Source organism: Vidua chalybeata, chromosome 27 (genome assembly GCF_026979565.1).
Source record: "Vidua chalybeata isolate OUT-0048 chromosome 27, bVidCha1 merged haplotype, whole genome shotgun sequence".
Classification (NCBI taxonomy): domain Eukaryota; kingdom Metazoa; phylum Chordata; class Aves; order Passeriformes; family Viduidae; genus Vidua; species Vidua chalybeata.
Genome location: NC_071556.1, coordinates 747,900 through 774,179, shown reverse-complemented (window position 1 = coordinate 774,179; position 26,280 = coordinate 747,900). Strand labels below are relative to the sequence as shown.

The 26,280-nt window shown below is 42.7% G+C and overlaps 1 protein-coding gene and 2 long non-coding RNA genes across 9 annotated transcripts in view; 2 read left to right on the top strand and 1 right to left on the bottom strand.

Annotated features, from left to right (window-relative positions):
• Positions 1-22,334, top strand: part of ELAVL1 (ELAV like RNA binding protein 1) — a 50,546-nt gene extending 28,212 nt beyond the window's left edge. For 3 of the 7 annotated variants that reach the window (XM_053965632.1, XM_053965633.1, XM_053965631.1), the window contains 3 exons: positions 2,946-3,171; positions 9,271-9,384; positions 10,442-12,018. In XM_053965632.1, the coding sequence (XP_053821607.1) occupies positions 2,946-3,171; positions 9,271-9,384; positions 10,442-10,766 (665 nt within the window). In that variant the 3' untranslated portion in view covers positions 10,767-12,018. Of the gene's footprint in view, positions 1-2,945; positions 3,172-9,270; positions 9,385-10,441; positions 12,019-15,782; positions 17,329-17,359; positions 18,138-20,212; positions 20,397-21,153 lie in introns of those variants that run through there. The other 4 variants (XM_053965637.1, XM_053965638.1, XM_053965636.1 and 1 more) reach the window with 4 other exon arrangements.
• LOC128800466 (uncharacterized) lies at positions 747-5,297 on the bottom strand. The gene is made up of 3 exons (XR_008434981.1): positions 5,219-5,297; positions 3,400-3,518; positions 747-1,142 (listed from the first exon to the last, which is right to left on the bottom strand). It is a non-coding gene; the product is annotated as an uncharacterized LOC128800466 (long non-coding RNA).
• Positions 5,365-6,063, top strand: LOC128800465 (uncharacterized). The gene is made up of 2 exons (XR_008434980.1): positions 5,365-5,565; positions 5,837-6,063. It is a non-coding gene; the product is annotated as an uncharacterized LOC128800465 (long non-coding RNA).
• Positions 22,335-26,280: the final 3,946 nt, after the last annotated feature.

Sequence of the window (26,280 nt, the reverse complement as noted above, 5' to 3'; positions counted from 1 at the left end):
TTTTTTTTTTTAACACAGAATGACTCACACTGCCTTTTTGCCAGCTTACAGCGCAAACCTCAGACCATATTAAAATAGAATTATTGTCATTTTTATCAGCTACTGATTTGCCAAATCTACTTTCTTGCTCTGACGCTTGCTGGCACTGCAATGCACTGTGTTTCTGGGCCATGTGTGTAACCTGGAGTGCTGACCTTACCTTGACTTTACACACATGCAGCTCTTATCCAGTGGTCAATTCCAGGCCATAGTTACAGATTTAAAGCAAAACAAAAATGTGTTGTGTCTTTTGTACCAGCCTGGAGCTCACTCACTCAATTTTCTCATATTTTAAACCATGTGAGATGTCTTACAGGCCTCTGTGGCTACTGCTAAGCAAAGGAATTAATTTCAAACACTTAGTACTGCCCTGAAAATTCTAAATGTATTTTGTGTATTAAAAAAGAGAAAAAAAAAGAGAGAGAGAGAGGAGAAGTTAGTTAGGCACTTGGCTCAGGGGAGACCAAAGTTAAGGTTTTTTTTGTGGCAATTCTGACTCTGTTACAGTGTGTTTTCAGAGTTTTAAGTTCTTACCCCATTATTTCAGACAGTATAACTGTCTGGCTTATCCTGTCACCCAGCTGTTCTGTGGTTTTACTGGTAGATCATATGTCATGTATTAATCTGGAGAGAGCTTTTACAAATACACTTTTTCATTGATTATGCATCTGGTGTATTGGAATAGAAGACAATCTAATTCTAGTAGCTCCACATTTAACATTTATAACTGGGATGTACATTTATACACATCACTTCAGAAGCAGTTTCCTGCTCTGTGAGGAATCTGCTGTAGTTCAGAGTGGGCCATCAGCAGCTCCTGGTGGGCTCAGTCTGAGTGCAGGCTGAGGTCTGCAGGGCTCTGTCCCCATCAGAGCCAGCTCCTGGTCCAGGCACCACTTTATAGGTGTTTGGTCAGATGGTGTTGCAAATGCGACTGTGCATCAGAGAAACCTGAGGTGACTTGGTGAGATCTGGGGGCTGACATGGCAGACGCTCCATGGTTGAGTGAGGAAAATCCCATCCTCCCTGGAGAAAATTATTTGTTTTGCCCAAGTCTGATACCTGCATGGTCCTGTCCCTAGAGCTGGTTATCTAGGATGCAGCTGTAATGAGAGGCAAGAAAAAGACTTGTGGAGCACAGCAAACTTAGTAATGCAGGTCTCAAAACTAGTCATCCCTGTCTGGTAGTCCATGGGGTCTGGAGAGCATCTGGATTTTACAGAGCTGTAAAATGAGATGACAGAAGTCATACAAATAAAATCTCCCCAAGAATAACATGGTTTTCATGTGTGTGCTGAGGCCTGATGCTGTGTAATTCAGCTCAGAACACACCACCTGCTTTCCCATAGCCTTAATAATGCATTGACTGAAGAGTGGGTTCTGTTACATCTCACAGTTAATGCTTGCAGAGCCTGGGCTTGCCATTCCACCAGGAATTTAACTATGCCCTGGCTTTAAGCCTGCCTTCCATATCTTGATCTGATCCCACTGAAGACACATTTTAATTTGTACTTAGCTGTACCTTCTCACAGTGGTGGTACTCCAGCTTTTGAAAATTATTCTGTTTAAAAATACACTTTCTAAAATATTTACATTTTAAATGAATGCTTTGAGAAGCACTAGGATGAGCAGCATGAAAGTGGAGGAGTCATAGTAAGCTGAGCTCTAGGACAGGCCTGAGTTCTGAATGATGCTGCTACCCTGGGCCTTCCCAGGGTGGGCCATACCCTTCCCCCTGGCACGGAGGCTGATCTCAGTGGTACCTGAGCATACGGTGCTGTCAGCTCTACTCTGGTGAGCCCACGTGTTATTTATCAAAATGCAATCACACCATGTTTGCTTCGGGCTCAGGCCTTCACATATTGCATTTCCTTCTGTGAAATGGAGAAAATGATCCTCAGCTGTTACCAACAACCTTGTGGTTTATGATAAGCTTAATTCTATATCTGGCTTTGAAGATGGTCCTGGTTGGATGTGAAGAAAACAAAGTATCTGATATGTCCCTTTCTGAAACAGAGCTAAGGAAGTCCTACATTTAGTCTGGCCACGAAACCTCCTTTGGAATGGCATTTAAACTAAATGTGCCCTTTCAGCTTCACTGTGATAAACCATTTCAGCCTACGGTCAAATCACAGATGAGAAGCAAGGGGAGGAGAGGAGAGTTCACAAGGCACAATTTGTACCTCAGTCAGAAGGAAACAGCATCCAGGGGCCGGGACTAGGAAAAAAATACACAAATTTTTAACAGCTGTGATATTGGTTCAGTACAGCTACCAAGAGGTAATTCTTAATTGATTTTAATGAATAAAAATAATCTATGTGCCAGCTGGAAATAGCGTGTGTGGTGCAGGTGAAATTCTGATCTCTCCATTAAAAAAGGTGTAAGTCCTTTATTATAGTCAAATATTTGTTCTCTCATCTCTGAACCTGAGTGTGTTTCTAGTATGGAAAAATGAAAACATTTGCAAAAATGTATAAACTCTGTGTTTGCAGATGCTCTTTAGTGATAAAGTAATTGAAACTAAGAGGTTTGGGTTTGTTTTTAACCATCTGGAGTTAATTTTGTTTTTTTTTTTTTTTTACTTAATTTAACATGTTGAGATTTTTGTGAATGGAAATGTCAGTTGGTGATGAATATCATAGAATACTATCACATTTTTTTAAAGTATTTAGTCACTGTGGTTGTTATAGCTGAAATGAGTACACTAATTTGTCTTTGGCTTCTTAATTTTGTATTTTATCCTCCAGCTGCTGAGGAAATATAAATGTAGATAACTTGAAAGCTGTGACCATAGAAATACTGAACTTCTTTGGATTTTGTTTTCAAAGTTATTTTGAGTTTATCCTGAACTTCAATTTTTTGTTTGTTTGTTTGTTTGTTTGTTTTTTATTGGTTTGGTTACAAGGTTTGTCCAGAGGGGTCGCATTTATCCGGTTTGACAAAAGGTCAGAAGCAGAAGAGGCAATTACAAATTTCAATGGTCACAAACCCCCAGGTTCATCCGAGCCCATTACAGTGAAGTTTGCAGCCAACCCTAACCAGAACAAAAATGTGGCACTGTTGTCGCAGCTGTGTCATTCACCAGCTAGACGGTTTGGAGGGCCAGTGCATCACCAGGCACAGAGATTCAGGTAGGTTAGGAAGAATAAATGCAATTAAGGCTGTGCTCCTGTTCCCGTGGTTGTGTGGGGAGCTGTGCCCCCGCAGCTGGGCAGTGATACCTTCATTGCAGCATGTGTGAATGAATACATAGTGCACTATGTGTCCTCAGTGTTATGTAAAGAAACTGTTGCATTAAAATATGATTAAAGAAAAATCTTACTTGTAAAATTTATATTGAAGTTAGAATGTAAAGGTACCTGCACTCTTGGTGTCTGTTTCCACTGCTGGGTTACAGTGAGGGGACAGCAGCAGCAGGTTCCAGGTGGGTGTTGGTAAGTGCCTGTCTCAACAGATCCCCATTCTGTGGTCTATATATCTGAACACAGATGAAATTTGGCAACTTTAATTAAAGCTCTGAATGGTTGGTTCCAGCAGGGAGATGTTACAATAAGAGAGGAAAACCTTATTTCTGACAAGGAGGTTCTGTGGGATTCCTGCCTGCATTGCAACCTGTGCAAGGTTCTGCCTTCCCTCGAGGCCTCATGAGTTTACTGATGAGAATACCGAGCAGTTGCAGCTTCTTGTCTGCTACTAGGGCTATGGAAGACACTGTGCTTTGCCATAGAAAATTGCTCTGGTTGCTTTGAATATGAAATGCTTGAATTGGAAGTGCCTTGGTTGTTCATGGAGGAAGCTAATGGTTAGAGGGTGCTCTGGAAAATGCAATGTGTTGACTGTCTTGCAGAGAAGCAATAGAGATGATACATGTTTCTGAGAGTAGTGGTTTCCTGTTGAGAATTTACTTTTTTTTTTTTTCTCCTGTGAGGGATCCAATGAGCTCAATAAAATTGGACTAAAATCTCAGCCACCTTTTAGCTGTGCTGCTCTTCCAGTGTTGCTGTCTCCTGTGCACAGTACTGTAGCTCAGCATTTTGAGCACAGCTCTGTGTAATGAGTCTCCAGAGAAAATTCATACTTTGTAGTCAGTTGTGGTTTTATACTGAGAGTGGTTGAACAGTTTGCCCAAGGAGACAGTGAAGTTTCTCTCCTTGGAGATGCTGAAATCTGCCTGAAATTGATACCAAAAGGATTAATCTAATTTCTACTGTGCCTGCGTAGTTTTAGCAGGAAACAGGGTATGCAGGATCTGCTTTCTCAGCAGGGATGGTTGGAAGATAAGGAGAAGACATCTGGCTTAGGAATGCAGCCACAGCCAAAACAAGGACTGAGCCTGGGAAATTAGGGAGAGCTTTATGATAATGAGCAGAATATGCACATGGTGACTGTATATAAGCAACACGCCTGTAGAAGATCATGTGCACACAAGGTGGAATTATCCCCTGTGCAGCCGGGCCTGTAATGAATGCCCTTCTGAACGCTACACTGGTGTTAAGGAGTTTTATTTGACCGGTTTTTGGTGAGTTCCAGTGACAGGATGAGCCTGAGCAACCTGCTCCAGGTGCCCTGCTTCGAGCAGAGGGTTTATTAGAGGATTTACAGAGGTTCCTGCCAGCCTCAGTTGTTCTCCAGTTCTGTTCAGCTGTAGCCCGGGGAAGTCAGCTCAGGCAGCTCCTTTTTTCCCTGAAGCAGTCACCCAGATCTCCACACCAAACCTCCTGAGCCATGCTGAGGAATGAAATTCTGCGTTGTTTGCATTTAGGTGAATATTAAAAAATCAACACATCTGCCCTTTGTCTCAGCCAGGGCTTCAGTGTGTCCGGATCCTAGTCAAATATTTTTCATTCTTAACATTCTTAATTTATGTGGACATTTTCATCATTGTTCTTCCCCCTAAAATTTATGCCAGGATCAAAATGCATCAGAATAAGGAGTGCAAATAATATTCACATCCATAATTAAGAGACCAAATACTTTTAATTCAATCCTGTAATGATCACTCAGGAACAATAAAAATGATTAATGTATTTATATTAAGAGTGGCTGGTGAAACTAAATTTTAATAACCAGTTTGTTCATTATTCTCTTAATGTACCATTTAGAGCAGCATTAATGTCAATTGTGTGCATTTCATAGAATCACAGACTGGTTTGTGTTGGAAGGGACCTTAAAACTCACCTTGTCCCACCCCTGACATGGGCAGGGACACCTTCCACTATCCCAGGGTGCTCCAAGCCCTGTGCAGCCTGGCCTGGAACACTTTCAGGGATGGGGCAGACACACCCAGTGTTTTGTAGGCTTAGGATGTCACAATGGGGGTTAAGAGCAAGAAAATGTTCTGTTCTGTGTCTCTGTTCCATCCCTGCTGCCCTGGGAGCTGTGTCCTGCTGGATGTCTTTGCCCAGTGCTTGTTTGTCAGCACACGTTGGCTGGCTGCTGCTCCCAGTGGCAGACCTGCTGGTGGGGAAAGAGCTGAAGATTTTGGGGTCTCACAGCCTGGCAGAGGTCAGAGTAGAGCACTTGAGGTAAGGCTGTGCTTTCAGGAAGACGCTTTGGATACAAGAGCCCCCAGCTGACTTGCAGACTACAAGCTCTTCATCTCTGCCTCGTCACAGACTTGTGAGAACTCCAACACTAACTACAAAGCTTCCTTTTCTACTTCACTCATGCAGGCGTGTCTGTACACGTATGCACAATGATTACACCATGGAGTCATGGAATTATTAAGGTTGGAAAAGACCTCCAATATCATCAAGTCTGTCCCACAACTCTTTGTATTTTTCTTCCCACCTTTAGCATTAGCTGCAAGTTCTTCTAGTGAGTCTGTCTTCCTCGAAGGATGCTGAACGGAAGGAATTGTGATTACTCATGCTGTGGTTAAGCTCAGGAACCTGAGTTTGGACTGAGTCTTGTTTGTTTTGGTAGTGAACAAGACATGATGAATGGATAAGCAGCTTCCACAGAGCCCACAGTCTGTATAAATTAAAGTTGTGATCTCTGCTCCACAGAGGTCGAATATGTAACCTGATATTTTGATTACATTTCATTTCATCATAATCCCTGTAAATCCAAGATTAAGCCTTTAGTATCTAATTTGTAATTATTAATTTCCTACAGATATTTCTCCAACCCTTTGTTTAATGTTTTTTTAATCCTTTTGAGTTCCTGTGGTGTTTGTGGCTCACATCAGGAGCTGGTCTTAGAGCTGTGTCCCACTGGATTCCTGGGCTAATTCAAAGACCCAGGCTCTCTGTTCCATCCAGAGGGAATGATGCCACAGCATGGGGTTGTGTCTGGAGGACAGATAAAACATCTGGGGCAGGGGTTTCTTTAGAGTGTAAGATTGTTTGCTTAAAGAAAACAGCAGATCTCCAGGTGCTGAACTGTGATGAAATGGAGGGGTTTAGCTCCTGAAGCATGAGGAGGCTGCTCAGGGCCCCTGGAAGTCCTGTGCTTTTGCAACTCACCAGAGCTTCATAGTAGAGCAACATTCTTTCAAACCTCAGTTATTGCCAGTTCAGCTGATATTGCTTCCAGACTTGTTCAGGGTTGGAGCCAGTTCGCAGTTCCTATAATGGGCATAACTCTACCAGTATCAGCCCATGAGTTCTGCCCCGAATGCCTGAGCCATTTCTGATAGTTCTTTGATGCAAGGGGAAATGCAAGAAGACTGTTTAACCCTGTCAGTGATATGGTTGCTCAGATAGCTCCTGTACACCTGCTTGGTTTCACTCCAGTGAAATTGTTTAAATTTTCAGTTTTTAGACCAATTTGTAATTTGGATGCAAGCTGTGTGTATTGAGTAGAAACCATTTCATCCAGAGTAGTATTTCATCAGAGTTCTGGAAGAACCCCAAAGTGAAACCCCAGTTGCTTCTGTTGTTCCTTACGTGGTTGTTTGACCCAACACCCTGACTTTTTTCAGCCTTAGAGCTTGTGTCACTGAGTTCTCAAAAAAATTGAGCAGCAGATCTCTTCTGTCTTTAACAAAGCAGAAAACGTTGCTTGTCAGAAGGACATTGTCAGTGTAGCTGAGCTCCTACTCATTGTTGAACTATTAAAAAAATAAAAAGCTGCCAAGCTCAAGTGCAATGGCAACACAAGCTGGTATTAAAACTAATGTTCCTGCTTATTGGCATCCCACCTGTGGTGCTGCCTACCCACCTGTGGTAGGGAAGTGTCCTCAGAGTACAGGGAAAAGAGCTCAGCAAAACCAGCACAAAGCTGCGTTAGGGGAGATTTAAATTGGATATTAGGGAAAGGTTCTTCCCCCCAAGGCTGCTGGCACTGCCCAGGCTCCCCAGGGAATGGTCCCGGCCCCGAGGCTGCCAGAGCTCCAGGAGCGTTTGGCCAGCGCTCTCAGGGATGCTCAGGGTGGGGTTATTGGGGTGGCTGCGCAGGGACAGGGGTTGGGCTCCATCCTTGTGGGTCCCTTCCAACTGAGGCGTTTCTGTGGTTGTATGAAAAGAATTTACAGGATTTGCATAGACCTAAAAAGAAACTGCTTTCATTCAGGAGTGTCATTTCTGAGATTACATCTCCAGTGAGTTAAACTAATCTCAGGATCTGTTAAATGAAGCAGTCTGTTAATGGCAGAGGGAGCAAAAGGTCATTAATAGAAACATGAAGTTTATAAAGTAAAAAAGAGTTATGATGGAAGATACAATGTTGTTGATACCAATGCCCCAAGATGTTGGCATATTAGGTTAGCATGGCTTGAAAGAACCATCCACAAATAACACTGGCTACAGACTCTTTGGGAGGGTTGAAAAAGCAATGTGGAGGAGACAATATAAAAATAATTTCAACAGAAATGAAGACACCAGCTGTAAGTGTGCTAAGACTGAGATAGTTCAAGTTACAATATTAAAGGAATTTTAAAACCACTTTCTCTGAAACATCCTGGATCTCTGTTGGCCTTTGTGTTTGCCATAGGAGGACATTCTTTTAAACATCCTTAATAAGTGTAACTTCCTAAAGGTTATCTTAAATTGGCGTGGCCACAAAAATCTGTCCTGGTAGGAACAGAGAGCTGTGTGTCAGCTGCTCCAGCCCTGTTCATGCAGGCTGTTACCCTGAGCTGAGTGAGAGATCTGGGGTCCCTCTTGTGCAGAGTGAGAACAGAGATTCATCAGATTGGCTGAATAGTATCTCCTACAGGTTTCTTTTGAAATTACTTTTCTAGTCTTTTAGGGCACTTGTTTGGTTTTACCCTGTTTTGTTTGGGTATTTTAATAAACCTGTAACATTTTTGTGAGTCAAAGCAGGAAGAGAGGGCAATCTGTTTGAAGATAAGTGTGTCTAAAGAGCAAAAGTACTTGCTATTTCAAATTATTTTGTCTGTTATAAGCATTTAGATTTGTTGTTTTCTTGCATTTAACACCAGTTGCTCTTTTACAACTGATTGCAGTCCTTGATATGGTGTTACCTGGGCTCCTGGGCAGAGCCTGAGCCTTTGGAGCAGGTAGGGGCAGAGCTATACTGACTGCTGGAACCAACATCAGGCAATTCTGAGCTCAGTGGTTTGAGAAGGGATTCAGGACTGGTGATCTGTTGAGATGGAAACTTGACAGATATTAAGATAAATTCATCCTACCAGATTATTACTCACTTGGAAAGAAGCTACAGAACTGAAGGTGTCTGTCAGAACAAGTAAGTGTATCAAGCATGCAAGCACAGGAGTGTTTTTATACAAAGCCAAAAGAAATATCAGATGTGTCACCTCATCAGATCACACGGGTTGGTATGTCTCATTCACCTTGTGGTACTTCTAACTGCTTTTTCAGTTTGGCTGTAGTACAAGGCTTCCCAAACTTGTTTTTTCTTGGGGCTGGCTGTCAGTGAGTTGCTGCAGCTCAGGAGTGTCCCACTGTGCTCCAGGAGCCCCTGGGCTGCAGAGCAGCAGCGAGGGAGGGATGGAGTGGCTCTTGTTCTGGGGATGGGACAGTCCAGGAGCTCGGGTGTCCAAGGCAGTGAGCTCCGAGCACCAGAGAGCCTGGGGGAGATGGGCACTGAATGGTTCTCGAGTGTGAGTGCAGAGTGGTGTGTGGGTGTGTGTGAGTGTGCACTGCCACTCCTCTGCTCCTTCCCTCCCCATACTCCTCGAGCCCTCCCTCCTCAAGAAAGGCAGCAGCAGCTCCTTGGTGCAGGGCAAGAAAGAGTCAGAGGGGAAGCATTTGGCACTTACTGCAGCATTCACTGCCCAGACATCCCTTCCCTGTTTCCTCCAGGTCAGCAGAGAATCAGGATCTGCCACCGCCCTGCTCTTGGCAGAGAGCAGCTCGTGTACCGCTTTTAAGGGGTTTGCAAATCACCAGTGGTACACCTCAATTTGGGAACCCCTGGTATAGTATCATTATATTTCTATGATCACGTGACCTCATATTTTTAAATAATAAATAAGCACAAGGGTTCAAAGTGAGTTTTTGACCTTAACTTCCACATTTCCTGGCCTTTGAGTGCTTAGCTGTGCAACCCTAATATTGCACTAAAATATTCAGAAGCTTTGATTTTCTGGAGTGTAGGCCAGAAATAGAATAAAGGGGAATTAGAAATGTGGGTTATAGGGAAAAGAAATTAATACAAAACAAGACATAAAAAGGAGAAGATTTTTGCTTTTTGTTATGCATGAATCCTGCTGAGGTATTGTGAAGGAGGCAGGATTCAGGAAGAGTGGGTAGGTGATTTTAAAAATCCAGTTCAGTAAAGTCTGATCTGAGTTTTCCTGGAAAAATTAATAAAACCATTCATGCACACTGGAATAATAAAACTGCACTGAGTCTGCTCATGCTGGGAATGTTTGCCTGCACCTGCTGCCTTTGGGTGAAAAGGGAGTAGGTTTTGTTCTGTTTCACAAAAGAAGAAATTAATACAATCTCTACTCCTAAGAACCCAGAACACTTATCCCCTGCCCCAGCAAACCCAAAGAAACTCTTTGACTTAAGAGTTTCCCAACACGTTCTTTTAAAGGCAAGAAAAGGAGCATGGGTAAGAAAAAAAATCTCCTTCTGTGAAATAAGTGGGAGATGCCTGGGGGTGTCTGGGGCCTCTGGGGAGGTGCTGCCCGTGCCCCTGAACTCAAGTAGTTCTGCAGCAATGCCCTGGACACTGAGCAGCCTGGCTGAGTTCAGACATCCATCCAGGTCCCCTGGGAAAGTGATCATGTAATCTTGCCTTGCCTGTTCCTTGCCTATTTCTAAGGATAGCTCCCTGTTGTTAAATCAGTTGGAATACTTAACTTTTTTTTTTTCTGGCAGCTGTCAATTTGATTGTCAATTTGAATGGGGAAACATTTATGTGGCGGTTTTGATGTGCCGTATATAAAATATTCATTCTCAGTTGCTTCCCATTCAAGTTAATTTGCTTAATTGAACATGAAATATTGTGCTTTTTATTTGCTAGGTTCTCTCCTATGGGTGTAGATCACATGAGTGGGCTTTCTGGTGTAAATGTTCCAGGAAACGCATCTTCTGGCTGGTGTATCTTCATCTACAACCTTGGTCAAGATGCTGATGAGGGAATCCTCTGGCAGATGTTTGGCCCCTTTGGTGCGGTTACCAATGTGAAAGTTATTCGAGATTTCAACACCAACAAGTGCAAAGGTTTTGGTTTTGTGACCATGACAAACTATGAAGAAGCTGCAATGGCCATAGCAAGTCTTAATGGCTACCGCCTGGGGGACAAAATCTTACAGGTTTCCTTCAAAACCAACAAGTCCCACAAATAACTTGCTCGTGCTTTTTGTATGGAATAGATAATGGAGTGACAGAAGTTGAAACATTTTTGTTAGTGTAAAACTCATTTTGCGCCAATTTTCACAAGTGTTTGTCTTAGTCTAAATGAGAAGTGAAAAGGTTTTATATTCTGGGATGCAACTGACATGTTCAAATGTTTGAAATCCCACAATGTTAGACCAATTTTAAGTTCCTTTAAGTTATTTCATTTAAAACATGTTAAAAATCCCCTGAAATCTTAAGTAGGTTGCATTAACTAGACCCTCTGGATGGTGGTAAAATTGAAGCATGCTTTCACTTATGAGACTAACATTTGTTTCATTGAATGTTGTCTGCAAAAACTGGAATTTTCTGAAAAATATCAGGCTGAATTAATTGATTTTCTTTGGTTTTATGTTGTTCTTCCTACCCATCCCCCTCTCCTTTTGTTCCCCCTCAGTTTCAGTAGTATGGAAGAAAAGTTGAGAAATACTAATGTTTTAGTTGACAGAAAATTGTTTGATAAATTAATATTCATTACTCTGTGTCTAGTTGAGGATCAGGCTTTTAAAAGTCAAGGTCTTGTAAGTAGTAGCATGCCAGCCTAACTTTTAACACCATTGAGGAGGTAAGTTGCACACTGAGCAGTGGCCAAGCTGTCCAATTCACAGGTTTTAGAAATGTGACTTTTAAAGCCCACTTTGAGAGGAATGGACCAAAGAGTTTCAAAGAAACTCCAGGAAGATTTCAGAGTCAGAATGAAACTCCAAAAAAGCGAGTGTGAATATATGTTGCTACTTTATCAGACTGAATCTCTTCTGTCCAAATATTTAATGCATGGTGCACTACTTACTGGTACATTATAATGCAGCAAGATACTTACTCATTTTCCAAGATCATTGTAGTTGGAATTCCTTTGGCAGTTCTATTTTGTAAAGAAAAACCAGTTATAAACATTTGAGCATTGTATTTCTCGCATCCCTTCTAATGAGTGCTAGTTTTTCTATTTTAATAGGATTTTGTTTTGACAACTAGCTTTACTTACTGAACACTCAGCAGAAAAGTACTTACAACTTGCAAGTTAGATATTAACCAAAAAACCCCTTTGATTTGTAGATTTAAAGATTAATCCCCCAGGTTTTCTGCAGACTGCCTTGAAACTTTGAGTTGTTCTGTTTCTGTTAATTTTCTTTTGCTTTTTTGTGTTTTTTGTTTGTTTTTACTTTTGCATTTAAGAACATTAAATTTGATTTTGTTTTGCTCAAATTTTGTTTTGTTTTTTATTTTCTGTTCTTTTTTTTGCTAAGTATTGCACAAAGTGTCCAGCTTTCAGAGTGCTGTTTAAGGAACTGTAGCTCTGCTTTAAGAGAATTTTAATTTACTGCTTTGACAGATGAGTAGAAGAAAAAGAGTTTTGAAACAAGCACCACAATAAATCTGTCACATAGAAATGTGTGTCACAGACTGATGTAACCCTCAGGTGTGCTTGGGTAGGAAACTGGGAAGGCTGATGCTGCCTGTACAGGTGTGTGAGCTGCTGTGCACAACTAGAGACTTGGCTCTGGTGCTTATGTAGGTAGAGCAGGTGTGGAAATGAGGTATGTGACAGTTTAATGCAGTGTCTCCTTGTTTTGCCTGAATCTCTACCAGCCCCAGAGTTAATTTCCAAACTCGAGAGGCCAGTCCATGCTGCCTGCTCATCTCACTCCATCCCCAGCTGACCTTGCCTCGTGCTTGCCGCCGTTTGTCCTCTCCTTGCCATGGGATCTGCACAGCCTGAGGGCTCCCTCAGCTTCCACATGCGGATGAGCTGGTGCCCAGCTCCAGGGAGGAGGACCTGTGGGAGCTGCTGATGTTCCTGGACCTGCCCAGGACATACCTAAACCCTACAGATAGGCCTTGGCCCAGCGAGAGCCTCCTGCTGAGTTTGAGCTTGTGTGCAGTGAGTGCAGGTGGGATTTTTCCTGTTAAAACATCCAACCTTGCCTCTCCTGCCAGTCTGTTCCCTCCCCATCTCTTGAGATGCTCAGTGGAATGGTGACACAGCAGTCAGCCCACTCCCACCCCCCAAAGCTGCTCTTGGCTATCAGAGGTTTCCTTCCACCAATTTATCACCATCCATTTATCACGTCAATTATTATTTCCTTTCTGCGTACAAGGAGAGCTTGGGAAGCCTTCTGGGGGTTCTCCCAAGTTAAAGCTGTGTAGTGCAGAGTTCTCTTATGTGTCCCATCATTGTTGAACCCTGCACTGTCCTGTTCCACAGGAGTGGGCTGTAGTCATTCAGTTCTTGTCATTTTCTCTTGCTTTATTCCATTTAAGATAAATTTGCTGCTAAACTAAAATGGGAGGTGCTGTTTATCACAATATTTAGTGGAGGTTCAGACTTCCAGCGAGTGACCCCTAAACATGACTCTGTACCAGTACTGGTTCCAAGCACACTGGCCATGGCAGCAGCACATTGCTGTGCTGCCACTTCTCAAAAACCCCCTTCTCTTGGATGCTTTCTGGCATCACTGTTCCTTTCTTTTTCCACTGCTTCCCTCTTTTTCCATCTCTCATTTTTTGCTGAGTAAGAAGGAAATGCAGGATATGGTTTTGTACCGCTACTACAACGATCTCTTTTAGGAAAGGTCTGATTCCAGCTTTCTTTGATAGTTGCTCTGATAATAATTTTCAGGCAATTGGTATGAGCAAAGCACTGCTGCTCAAGTCAGGAAAAGAAGAAAAACTCCTGCTAATATCCAGAGCTGATACCAGAAGTAGCGTGTGATCTGTGCTATTCTAACAGTCAATAAAATCTTGGCAAAAATACCTGAAGTCCAGAAAAAATTGTGTATGTATTCTTAATTCTTTTGGTCCTAAACCAAAAGGCTTGTGCATCCTACTAGTAAAGACCAAAAGGAAGCTTCTAGGGGTGGAAACTAAATTTTAACAAAACATCTGCCAGGAGTTTTTCTGCCCAAAAGGTAGAAGCAACTGCTTTCCTCCTCACACTGCTTTGAAGCTCTCACTTGAACAGACCTGTTTCAAGAGAGGTTTTGGCCTCTTAATTCTCAAAGAGTGCTCTGCTTTTTCATCCATCCATTCGATGGAAGCCAGGTGTTTCTGTCAGGTGATGCTTCTATCAGTAAGTGCTTACAGGATCTTTGTAGAACCGAAGGCTGTCTCAAAGCAGATGTCTCACATTGCTGATGAGATGCAGTGGTCTCATTGAGGTAGAGAGTTCTAGAAAGTCTTCATTGCTGGACTAGGATGTAATAATCAGATTTTGGAGACCTGAATTTTTTGGTCTGTACTGTGAGATGTGCTACAGGAACAGCTGAGATTAGAGTGTTTTGGGGTCCTTTAGAGTAGGTTGAGTCTCTTGGGACAGACCCCGGTGTAGCTTCTGAAGGACCAGGTGTAATTCCTGCTGAAAACACAGTTGTTCATGCTGCTGTCACGGGGTCTCACGTATAGATGCTGAGGGGAATTACTGCATTTGTTTCCCAGATGTCCACATGAATGGAATTCACTCTGTGCAGAATGCTGGCCATGAACCTCATCACCTATAAACCTCCTGTTAACCATTAGCAGACAGGCAAATCCCACATAAATATGGAAGAGGAATCTTTGTATGTGCTTGGTGTGAGCTGGCAAAGGCACATACAGATCCTTCTGGTGAGGGGATGGCAACACCAGAAATCCAGACATGAGCAGAATCAGAACAGCACACTGTGTCCAGTTCTAGTGATTCCTTATTAGATAGTGTCTGTGCACTGAAGTGTTGGATTTGTTTTATTTTATTCTTCAAGCTGCATTATCATAAAATTTGATTTACTTGAGCTGCTCTACTCTCCTGTCAGAGACTGGCCAGTACAGTTATTGTTGCCTCCTGAGCCTTCCTCTGCAGTCCCTGTGTCTGTTCTGGCTCTGGGACTGGGAAAGGCTTGAGCATCCAGCTCCTAGGGTGAGGGGAGAAGTCACATCACCACAGTGGTGTGTGTGGCTGCACAGCTTTTCCTTCCATTTGCTTGGATATGTTTTTTTGTACATCTGTATCATGTGAGTATGAAAACCATGGAAAATCCAGAGACAAGTCACTGGAGCAGGATAAATTGTTACCGCAGTGAACGCTGGTTGGTCAGTGTGTGGTCACTTGCTCTTGTCCAGATGACCAAAGGGTGTTTGCATGGAAAGGACACCTATTTTTATAGGGGGATTGGATGTTGCAGTAATTTTATTTATACAAAGCAGTTAAATACCTTTTTTAAAAAGTTAAAAAAAAACCTTGATATCATTTATAGAAAGAATATCCAGCAGTCAGAACCAAAATGATGAACTAACTGCAAAGGTGATTCATTATTTTAAAGCTGAGTTTGGAAAATGAATAGTCCTTAAGGTCCTTCAATATTTGTTACAATTCTATGTTGCTTTAATGTTCTGGGTAAGGTCAATAAAGTAGAAATTCTTCAAATATTTCAGGAGAGATTTTTTTTTCAGTGTGTTTTAAATAGCAAAAACTCAAGGTCCTTTTTGGATAGTTTATCATTACACATGTGCTTTAAAAAAACAGACTTGGAGAATGTCCCCACATTTACAAATCTAACACAATATACAGGTCATATGATAAACTGTTTATTCAAAGTAGCTCCTCTGATAGCTCTGCCTGCAGAAGGTTGGAGTTTGTGGGAGGTTTTTATCACACAGCTCTTGTGAGCTACTGGTAGCCTGGTTCAATCACATAAGCGTAAGTTTGTCTAGAGGCTGCCTCTGTCAGAAGGTCACCGTATTTTTCATTTCCATAATGAAGAAATGTGTCCTTTATAACTGTTGATGAAGCACCTTATTGTTACATTTCTACATTTAGGCATCTACAAATAGCTTTAGAGAGAAGGGACCAAATACACCTTTAGCATAAGGAAACACCAACCCCTTGAGCTCCCTGAGTGGAGCTGCACTTGTGTTTTGTCCTTTTTTCATTTTATTTTTATTTTCCAAGAGCTGAATTTGTCACCTGAGGTACTTTAATCTCTATTTGGAAGCAGGAGAGTCTTTTTGTGCCTTCGGCAAGTTCCTCTAACGGAGCTCTACGCTTCTCAAGGTTGGCTGCTCAGCACAGTAGAATGGATAAATCCAGAGCTCAAGAGGCCAGTGATTATTTTCTCTGATTATTATATTTACTATTACTGGGCTTCTCCTTACTAATATAAAAAATGAAAAATGTGGAGTTCATAAAAAGGGTCTCAATTCCCTCCCTCTCGCTTGGAAGAGGCGGTGCCTCCATGACAACCAGTGGATTGAAAATCACCGGTAATTTCTGAGTCCGCTTGTAGGTTGATAAGGTACGGCGTCATTTCAGTGGCTGCTGTTTGTAGTTGTCTCATGTAGTCAAACAAAACCAAACTCAAAGTGTTGCTTTGTCATCCTGCATGATTTAAAGCCAGTCCAAGTCTTTATGATCTCTAAAGCATAACTCACCACCCATGGGTGGGTTTGACATTCAGCTCTGGAGATTCCTTCTAGATCACACTTGATCAAACAGCAACAAAGTTTTAGAAATATTTTTCTGTTGAGTGGAGTTTTCAGCACTGAAATTCTCTTTTGTTGCTAATGATGGGAAAACAGTAATGGTAGAACTGCCACCTGAAACCTTGGAAAATTGCTTCTGTGTTCACATTTTAGAATCTCAATATTCTCCTACTGTTGTTCCTTATTTCTAAACATTTTTGAGCAAGATTTTAGTGGTATGACTGAACTTTTTCACTTGGTCATTGAGAAGAAAATGGCTTGAGACTTTTGAAACATAAGTTGGGATAAACCTTTATTTGATGAGTAATTTGAACAATACTGTACTTCTAGTCTTTTTATTGATTTCCTTTCCTTTAACTTATGTAATCTTTTGTTTATAAATTAATCTGTTTGTGGGACAGAAGGTTTTATCAATTGCTTTCCATACTGTACAGTATATGGTTACACATTTTGTATATTTAGCGTGTTTTTAAGTTATTGATTTGTTTTATATCAAATAATTTATTTTTCAGGTACCATTTTCATTTAAACTTTGTTTTTACATGGGTTTACTTTAAATAAAGTATGACACTGCTTTCCAAATGTCTAAAATGAAGTTGAATCCCATTGTGTTATTTTGAGATGATTTATGTAAATTAACTTATTTTAGAAATAACTGCAAAAATGTACCAAGTTCATACTTTGGTTGCGCTTCAATTCAAGTGCTTGGAAATTCTCTGCAATGATTTTTGAGCAGTTTGAAAAAAATGAAGTTTTCATATTGAAACAGTTCAAAGATTTGTTGATGAAGCAGCAGTTTTGTAGAATCCTGTGGATGGAGTTACGAACATTGTTTTCTATATGGATTTTCAAAATTAAATGAAACAACTCATAGATCTTTTACACTGGTGTTAAGACTTAAATGACGTTATCTATGTTAATAGTGCAAAGGAGTTTTTGTACTTTTACCACATGTGCATGGCCGGTTTTGTTGAGCACTTGTTTGGAACATACTTGGGATGCTTTTACTTGAGCCCTGTTGAAGGGTGATGTACTTCAAAATAGAATTAGGCTTTTACTTAATTGTTCATATTTTGTCTTTTTTTCCCTGCAGGAATTGGATTATTATTGTGCAGTTTGGAATTTGACATGTTTTCAGAAGAATCTGAACTGTGTTCAGGAATAGGCCAATCAAGGTTCCTCCACTAAAGATTTTGTAACCTGTGGCCTTGTTAGAAAGATGGAATTAAAAGAAGGGGCTTAGTTTCCTTTTTATTTTTCAGGAAAAAAATTGTTGTCTTTATCTTACATGTTTCTTCCTGATTAAACCAAACCCAAAGCTCAGTTACTCAGAAATGTGCAGTGAAACTTCAGGGAGCTCCTGGGGAAACACCTCAAGTTGGCCCATTGGAGGTTTAGATTGGATGAAGATTTTCTGCAGATTATGCCAGGGTTGTCAAGCCCTGGCGCAGGTTGCCCAGGGAAGTGGAGAATCACCATCCCTGGAAGTGTTCCAAAGGAAAACACGTGGCTGTGCAACGGGGGGTCATGGGCTAGTGGTGAACATGGTGGTGCTGCCAGCTTGATGGTTGGGCTTGATTGCCTTAGAGGGTTTTTCCAACCTAACAACTGTGATTCCATCAGTGTAGGTCAGGCTCTCTGTTTCCTTGGGTGAGGCTGGAGCTTGGTTTGGAAAGACAGATGTCTGCTAAGGAAGGCAGGAGCCTCCCCTGAAACGGAAAAAAAAATGTAGACCTCCTTCCTCCAAATTGTTATAAATTTGAAATTAAGGGGGGCTCTCAGGCAAAAATATGGGAGCAGGAATAACAGTTCTTTATTAGGGAAGAAAATAAAAAGATAAAATAAACAATGCAGTGAACCAAAACAACACGGACAGAGTCAGAACACAACCTGACACCCTGTGGGTCAGGGTGTTGGTAGCAGTGCAATTGGAATTGTGGCTGCAGTCCTCCTGGAGTGTCAGGTGTGGTTCTGTTGGAGCAGTGATCCTGTAGAAAAGGGTGTAGTCTTCTTGCAGTGGAAGAGGCAGCTGTTCCTCTGGGAAATCCAGTGCAGGAAAAGCCGTGCTGGTGTTCCAGAAACTCAAGATTATATCCAGGTAGGAATGCTTGGCTCCTCCCTCTGGGCGGAGCATCTCACAATGGGATGCTGTAATAACTTTCATCAGTCACGCAGGGACATTCAATAGCCCATTAGCAGCAGGTGTCTCCCCGGAGGGAGGATTGGTTTGTGGAAGAGATAAAGAAAAACTGCCCAATTACGAGAAGATAACTGCCACACCTCTACAGATGGCAATTGAATACATCTTGCTTTGCCATCTAGGACAAGGACAGACAGCGCAGGTAAAACTCTGGAGGAGGTTCTGTAAGAGGTGTTTTCCAGAAATGCTTCTGAGACCACGTCCTTTTGGTTGAAGGAACATAAATAACCCTGCTAGCTCTGCACAGACTGTGTTCCAGTCTTAAGTCCTTTCTTCACCAAAACAAGTTTTGGTAACCTGAAATCTGTCCTGCTGCATTTCAGCAGGTGCCTCCTGTCCTTTAGTCACAAAAATAATCCCTCTGAGAGCTGAGCTAATTGTTGTACTTTTGAGACATTGCCTCTGATTTTTCTCTTAAAGACTTACTGAGAAAAGTGATGTAAAGTAAGAGATATAGATAGTATTTCATGTCTGATGTCATGGAATGTGTGGCAATGCTGCCTCAGCTCAGGATCTCTTCCAACTCGGGAGTTTTTAGATTTGCAGTTATTTTTTCTGTGATGGGAATTTCTCAATTCAGCACTGTTCACCATATGGAATTATTTGTTGAGCTAAATTGGTAAAGAGCAGAAGTGAGAATTTCTGTTCCTACCATTATATCAGTGGATTGTTGAATGTGCAGCATCTGGTGTATTCAGGAATGCTTCATTAGATTTAGACCTTTCCTGGATTTTCCTCTGCATGGTGCTGGAACACCATCTCCATTTTTGCTCCCACCAGAGTTCATCCTATGTTGTTTACTTTGCTCATGTTCATTTTGACCGCTATGGTATTTTCCATGCTTTTCTTCTATGAAAAATTGTGACGGAAAAAATACATTAAATTCCAAAAAGCTTTATCACAGACATAGCCATGTGAAGTTCTAGCCCCTCAGAAGTGACTCTTTTTAAAAGCAAACAAAAAAACTTCGTGTAGACCCATTAACACCCAGACAGGGTGTTAATGCAGAATTCTGTTTTTTGCAGAATTCCTGACAGACTCCCTGGGTTTTGACTCTTCCTCCTCCTTGCTCTGCTCTTGTGGTATCCTGCTTCCCAATTTCACCCCCTTCACTTCCAGAACAGTGAAAGAGGGAGGTGGGGAGAAAAAAGGTGTTAAACCGATATGTCTGAACCCTTTTCTCTGTACTTCCTATCCTTAAAAAAACCCGGAAGAATATGACTGTAAGAAGTGTCCTGGGTCATGCTGACAGTACACTTGCTCTGGATTCTGTCCCAGCAGTGGCAGTAAACAGCTATTTAAGGAAAGCCTGGCTGCCATCCCCCTCTGCCTTCATTCCCCTTGTGCTTCCCCAGCTCAGTGTCAGAGGGGCCCTAAATACCTCCTGTTCTTTAGAATCCTGATTTTTGAAACTGCCTTTCTTTTCCCTAAACTGTCCTCTGCTTCATCCTGTACTGACAGCAGGAAGTGGAACATTTGGGAGTGGTTTTACACGTATGTGTTACCTGTGCAGCTGGAGGAAGGTGAATAAATCACAATGTTTTGCTCTTTGCACTGTGACACACTTTCTTTTTTGTCTTTTTTTTTTAATATTTATGTGTAGAAACAGTGATGAACAAAATGGGACTCTGAATCTAGTTTGTCAGAAGTTTGAGACTTCTTATGTTCTCAGAGTAGGGATCAGAGGAGCTGTTAAATCTACTTTAACAAACCTGTCAAACCTACTGTTTGAATGTGTTGGAACAGATTCTGCCCCAAGAGAAGGCTCATTAGAGGAGAGCAGAGCAGGAGTGGTTTGACTTGGGAGCAGAGTTGGGGCAGTGTGAGCAGTGCTGAGCTGTTTCCTGCCATGGGCTCCAGCTCTGCTGTCATGGGAGGAGGAGGCACTAGCAGGACTCCAAGGCTGTCTTGCAGCCCCTGAACAGCTGTGGTAAGTAGCTTGTGCTTCTTAGTCCTGGCACACAGGGGTTTGGTCTTGGTCTAACCAGACTTGCAGAATTTGTGGTTAAACACTTTTGTGACCATGTATCCTGCTTTACCTTTCTATCCCAGCTTGTTCCTTCTGCTTTTCATCTTTCAAGAGACACAGAGTGCATATACATTTGTATGTGTGTGCACACACACATGTAATACCTGTGTGTAATAAAACGTGTAGGCTGTATTTATACATTTAGAGTAGGTGCACATACCTGTCAGTTGTGTGTTACTGTCTCTGCTGTATAGGTGCTATATATAGCACATGTGAAATGGCACACCTGCACTGTCCCATATCCTGCACAGTGCAGAGATGTATGTCCTTAAGAAAACAAGATTATGTGAAGCTTTCTAAGGCATTGGTCACAACTCTGCAGTGATGTGAGGAGCGAGCTGTGGAAGTTTAAGAAAATTAATGCCCATTTTAGAAAGAATTTTAACATCCACATTTATCTAACTCTGGAAAACTGCCATATCTGTATATTGTGTCTCAGTGTTTTGCAGCAGTGGTCATGTACTATACCATGTCACTGCTGCTCAGGGAGTACCTCCCATTCCCTTCTCCCTGTGAGATACAGTGCTGTCATTCCATGGGAGTCGGTGACTTCGGAAATCAGTGATTTAGTTTTAAGCCACCCTTACTCTGTATTTTCCCCCTTTCTGTTTTTACTATATTCCATGGGTTTTAATATTTTAATCTTTTCTTACTGCAGGAATGGAGAAAGGAGGACAGTTCAGCTGCAAGAAGGACTGTGGTTCTAGAGAGATGGCAGTGGCTGAACTGCGCATGCCACGGCACACGGCGCGATAGCCTGGGCTGCGTGGCCAGGCCCCTCTGCCCCCATCACTGGATTCCTGGAGGGACATCAGGGCTGCTCATGCTTTTTTAGATAAAACATAGCAAAGCTTTGTTCCAGTGTGTTCAGAGCTGCTTTTCTGAACAGCACAAAGTTCAGGTTTGACTCACTGTGATGTCTGTGCCTTGTTCAGTTACTCAGGTAGCTCATAAAGACTTGTACCAGGTGTTTTATTCCAGGGCAGTAGTGCCTCCAAAACACTGTAATAATTTCTGGAAGCATTCTGGCTGCCTTGATTTGCATCTTATCTTTCTTAAACACAGTGATGCTCAAAGGCAGAACAAGAGCTGTAAGATGGAAACTGGTTGAGAAGCTTTGTGCTTCTGTTCCAATCTTGGTGCTCTGTGCTCACCTGGGCATGTTCTGTTGGACTGCTGGGGGCCTTGAAGAATGAATGTTTGCAATGGAATATTTGCCCTGATTTTGGTCTTTCCACGTTCATATGACAAATCTTGATGTTACAGAAGAACATCTCTAATGTCCACTCTGTGGAATTGGATGTCCAGCTTCTTTGTCGTTATCCATTCTGGGTTTGGGTGAGGGGATAATGAGAGCTGGTTGTATCCAAGAAGGAATAAACCAAGAAAAGGACAGACCTGTTGAATTGGTGAGATTAAGGCAGCCTGCTGTAATTTGTGAAACATGACAGGAAGGATCCGTGTTGGGGGCGTAGGGGTCAGTGCGGGATAGGGAATTGTTTGATAGGAACTGTGTCAGCCCCTTTGCTCAGTGAGGATGGTGAACAGCATCTAGTCCTAACAGAAGGTTTGCTTAATTTGCTGCACAAACGAAAGGAGAGAAAGAGGTGTGATGTCCTAACCTGGACAAGGATGAAGTGATTTTGCTCAGAAATACTTCGGCATTTTGTAGTTTATGTGCTACAGCTGGGAGGCAGTGGGGCCTGTGGGGCAGTGCTGCTGACTGAGGTGTCAGCTGGGCACTGACCATCTGCTGTTCTTTATTGGAGATGGAGGAGGAATTCCTTGCAATGGGTGCATTTTCATCCTGTGTGAAAGCTTAATGGGTTATTAAAATAATGTTACGTGGTGCAGCTTCTTAAGTGTTTTTGTATTAGAAGATTGTAGATATTGAGGTCCTAAAAAAAAAAACCCCATAATCATAATAGTCATCATCATCAAATGTGTTTGAAGATGTAAATAAGGCTCCAAAGGTGAGCTCTGGATATGTTTTAGGTGCTGGTGTTGCTCCAGTGTCCAGCATCTTACACCAACCCTCCACCGTCATCTTACTTGAGCTGATAAAACTGTTAGTAGGCATTTCCTTAATTAAAAGAAAGATAAGTCTTGCCAGTGGTTCCTTTAAACCTGGATCAGTTCTTGGATCTGGTTCCCCTGTAGTCCCCATTCCCCAGCCATGCTAAAGGGGCAATTAAAGGGTTGGGATCAGGCTGCATAATATGGCACTTTTATCAAAAAGTGCACTGGATTGTGCTTGGGGTCAGTTGGGGGGCTCAAGAAAACTGTAGGAATTAATTATTCTGAAAAGCCAGCTAGACTAGAGTGTGGACTATGGATGTGAAGGACAGTCCTTGGAGTCACTTCTTAGTCAAAACTGCTGGTGTGATCATCGGTCCATGTACCTGGCAAAAGCCAAAAAAGCCTGCACTGGCAAAAATCCAAACCAAGGTATCAAAATCACAGTAAATGGAGCAATGGAGGACTGGTGAGAAACCAAAGGTACTTTTCAAAGGTCAGGAAGGAAATGAGCTGTTTGTAAGTTGTGAAGTGGGGAAGGAAGCAGCTCCATGTTCAGCCGAAGGGAGAATGTGGCGTGTTAGTTACAGAAGGTTGGGCAATGGAGGTGCAAGGACCTGCAAGGTAATGGCCATGCTAAAACCAGGAGAGATGTGATCTTGAACAGAGTTCTGGTAGGAAGTACCAGACCTCTTAACTTGTCCCTCCTAGCAGTGTCTCATGTGTGGAAAATTGCACATCACAGACAAATGTGTTTTAAGGGTGTATGGCATGGGCTGGTACAACCCCATTAAACTGATCCCTGTGCTGCTGCTCCATGTGTTTCCATAGACAGGACACTTATCCCTGCAAAGGGCTGAAGGAGGGAATGAGGGCTGTGACAGCTTCTTCCAGGGGACTCTGAACTGAGGAGGCTCCATTCCACCAAGGCATGGTGAAAAAACTACTCTAAAGCTATATGCTTCAAATTCTGAATAACAGAATTTAAAGATACAGAGCTAAATGAAAATGTTCAAATATGTTTTGTCACAGAAGAATTAATTTGGTAAGTTACTTTGGGAATAGTAAGTAAATAGATTCTTAAAATTCAGTAACTCCCATTTACATGGACTTTTGTAAAGCATTTGATACGGTGTTGGATACCACTAAATAAACTTTGGTAGTTACAAATACAGGAAATTTAGGGTGGGAGTTGCTTTAAAGAAGGAAGGCAGCATGGAAGGGTTCGCAGGAGGTTTTCAGCTGGTGGGATATTACTAATTTCCCAGATCTTTGGGATGCATTTTCAGCATTTACCTATGTTGAAGTATCATGTATGTGCTATGGCATCCTCTGCTGGAAATTGTGGAGAGATGCTGTAGCTCTTCCCTGACTTCCTTATTCCCACTCTCCTGTATGAGGAGAGGTTTTGGAGAGGCAGAAGCAGTGTAAATGCTCTGGCCTAGAGTGTGGGTTGGGTGAGATGCAGAGGAGTGCACAGACAGGTTCAGGAGCTACGACAGGGGTAACGGGGATGTGGGACACAGCTGTGAGAGGGAGCTTTGAGTGCAAATTGTTCAGGGCCTGTGGGAGTAGGAGAGTCCATGTGAGTCCTGTAGGCTCAGCCATGTGCATTGTAGCAACTTAGGACGCAAGACTGAAGCTCTCCAGAAGACCTTCTTGCTGGGTAGTCCATTTACATCTGTATCCTTTGGCTGGGAGATGCACAATGCTGGGAGTAGGGAAATCCTTCCAAGACAGGATTTGGCAGTCTACTGGCAATATTGTCGCTTGTCTGTTTATGAAAATGCAGTGGAAGGCTGTTGATGAGAAGTTCAAAACCTCGATGCATCTGTTGTTCAGGGGTTGATCACACAGATGACATAGGAGGCTCAGAATGGGCAGATAGTGAATTCTTTCTCCCAAAGAAGCTGGAGTAGAGAAGCTTTTTGGATGTCTGTCCTAGTTTAGGGCAAATTTGGGAGAAGACCTCCAGAAGGAGCCCCCAGAAAACAAACCCCCCACAGCCCCTCCCCCACCTGGTTCAGGAAGAATGTCCTTAGAAGTGGAAAAAAACCCTGTTTATTCAACAAGCAAAACACTCCCCAATACAAAAAAAACAACAGCAGATGACAAAACTCTTTCACTGTTCTGAAGAGATGACAAATTCAGAAAGTCTCTCCTGGGAGTGGTTGCCCAGCTATCAGTCTCCAGTGCTGGGGAATGGCTGCTGCAGGTCACAAAATGCAGACTCTTGGTGTTTCCCAGGTCCCGGTCTGGAGCAGGTTCAGATGATATTCAGGAAAGGGAAAAGGAAAATAAAAACAGTCCAGGGTAAAAATTGGACTGCCTAGCTAAACTAACTAATAAGCAAAAGCAAAAGCAAGGGCAAAGTTGAAAGCAAGCCAGCCAAGCCTCTCCTAGACACAGACCATGGGGGGAGGTGAGCCGGCTGATAACAACACAAAACAATCCTTCACTTTCAGAGTCAGTCCTGAAGGCACAGAACATAATATCAGGCATAAACAGAACACACGATTGGGGATACAAGCACCATAATGTCACCCTAGGACAATGTCCCATTCCCAGGTGCAGCATGTGGCACTGCTGTTGAGCTCTTTTTGCTTATGAGGAAATAGATGGAGAGGCCCAAACCTTGTGATATGTGTTTGTGCTGAACTGAGCCATTCTGCCTTGTTTATTCGGACAGGGAACCAGCTGACCAATTTGGTGGTTTTCCTCATGGGGGTGGGAGATGAGGGAAGTGAGTGTGTTGTGTAGGGTAATGATGCAGTGATGAGAATGAATTGTGCACACCAGAAACCTGCTGTTGACAACTTTGACCAGCTCAACATGTTTCTCAGCATGAGCCAGAGTGCTGGCTCTGCTGTGATGATGGATGTGGCTGTTTGCTGTCCAGAGCCAGCCAAGGACTTGTGGGGCTTGTCACTGAATCAAATCCTCCTCAGAGCAATCTTTGCAATCCTGGGTTAAAGCAGTGTGTTCCTGATGGTTGCAGGTGAAATCCAGCTGAGGGGTGGTTTGGTGAGGAGGGCAGAGCTTCCCTGTTGTGTGTGGCTGCCGGGAGCATCAGGGCTGTACAGCTGGGGCGGCCCCATGAGCTGTGCATACAGGAGGAGATTGTCTCTGCCCTGGGCTCACTGCCACAGCTATGTTGGTACAGGCACCCAGCCCTGGGTTCTTCCTTACAAACCATGGCGTTGCCACGAGGCCATCTGCTTTGGGCACCATGATGTGGTCCTTGTCCCCAGCCTGACTCAGAGTAGGTGGAATCGTGTGGCTGTTGGCACTGGCAGCAACGGATGTTCCTGGTGGGTGCTTTTTCTTTTCAGCTGTGTTTGAGTGCTTGAGGGTGCAATGGACAACAGAAGAGGAGTCCTGATTGTTCATATTTCCCTATTTGCACGGTTCTTCTGTCTCTGGTTGTTCTACATCTACCAATTTTGGGGGGTTTAATGCCCCAGGAGAGCTGCTGGGGGACGCGTGGTGTTCACCCTAAGCATTGGGACTCACCAGGTTGTTTATGTTCTCTGCTGCTTGGCTGTGTCACTGCTGAGATTTACCTTGGCTCCTGCCTTTGCTGGATCATGAGGGGAAAAACAGGTTTTATGATTGTGGGTTCAAAAGATGAAATAATTCAGGTCCATAGGTGAACCCAGAGCCTGAGCACTTCTCTGTGTGTTTGGTTTCCACCTGGTTGGAAAGGTGAGAGGGTGAATTAGAACAGAGTTACCTGCTTTGGTAACTCGTTGTGAGCAAGTGGGTAATT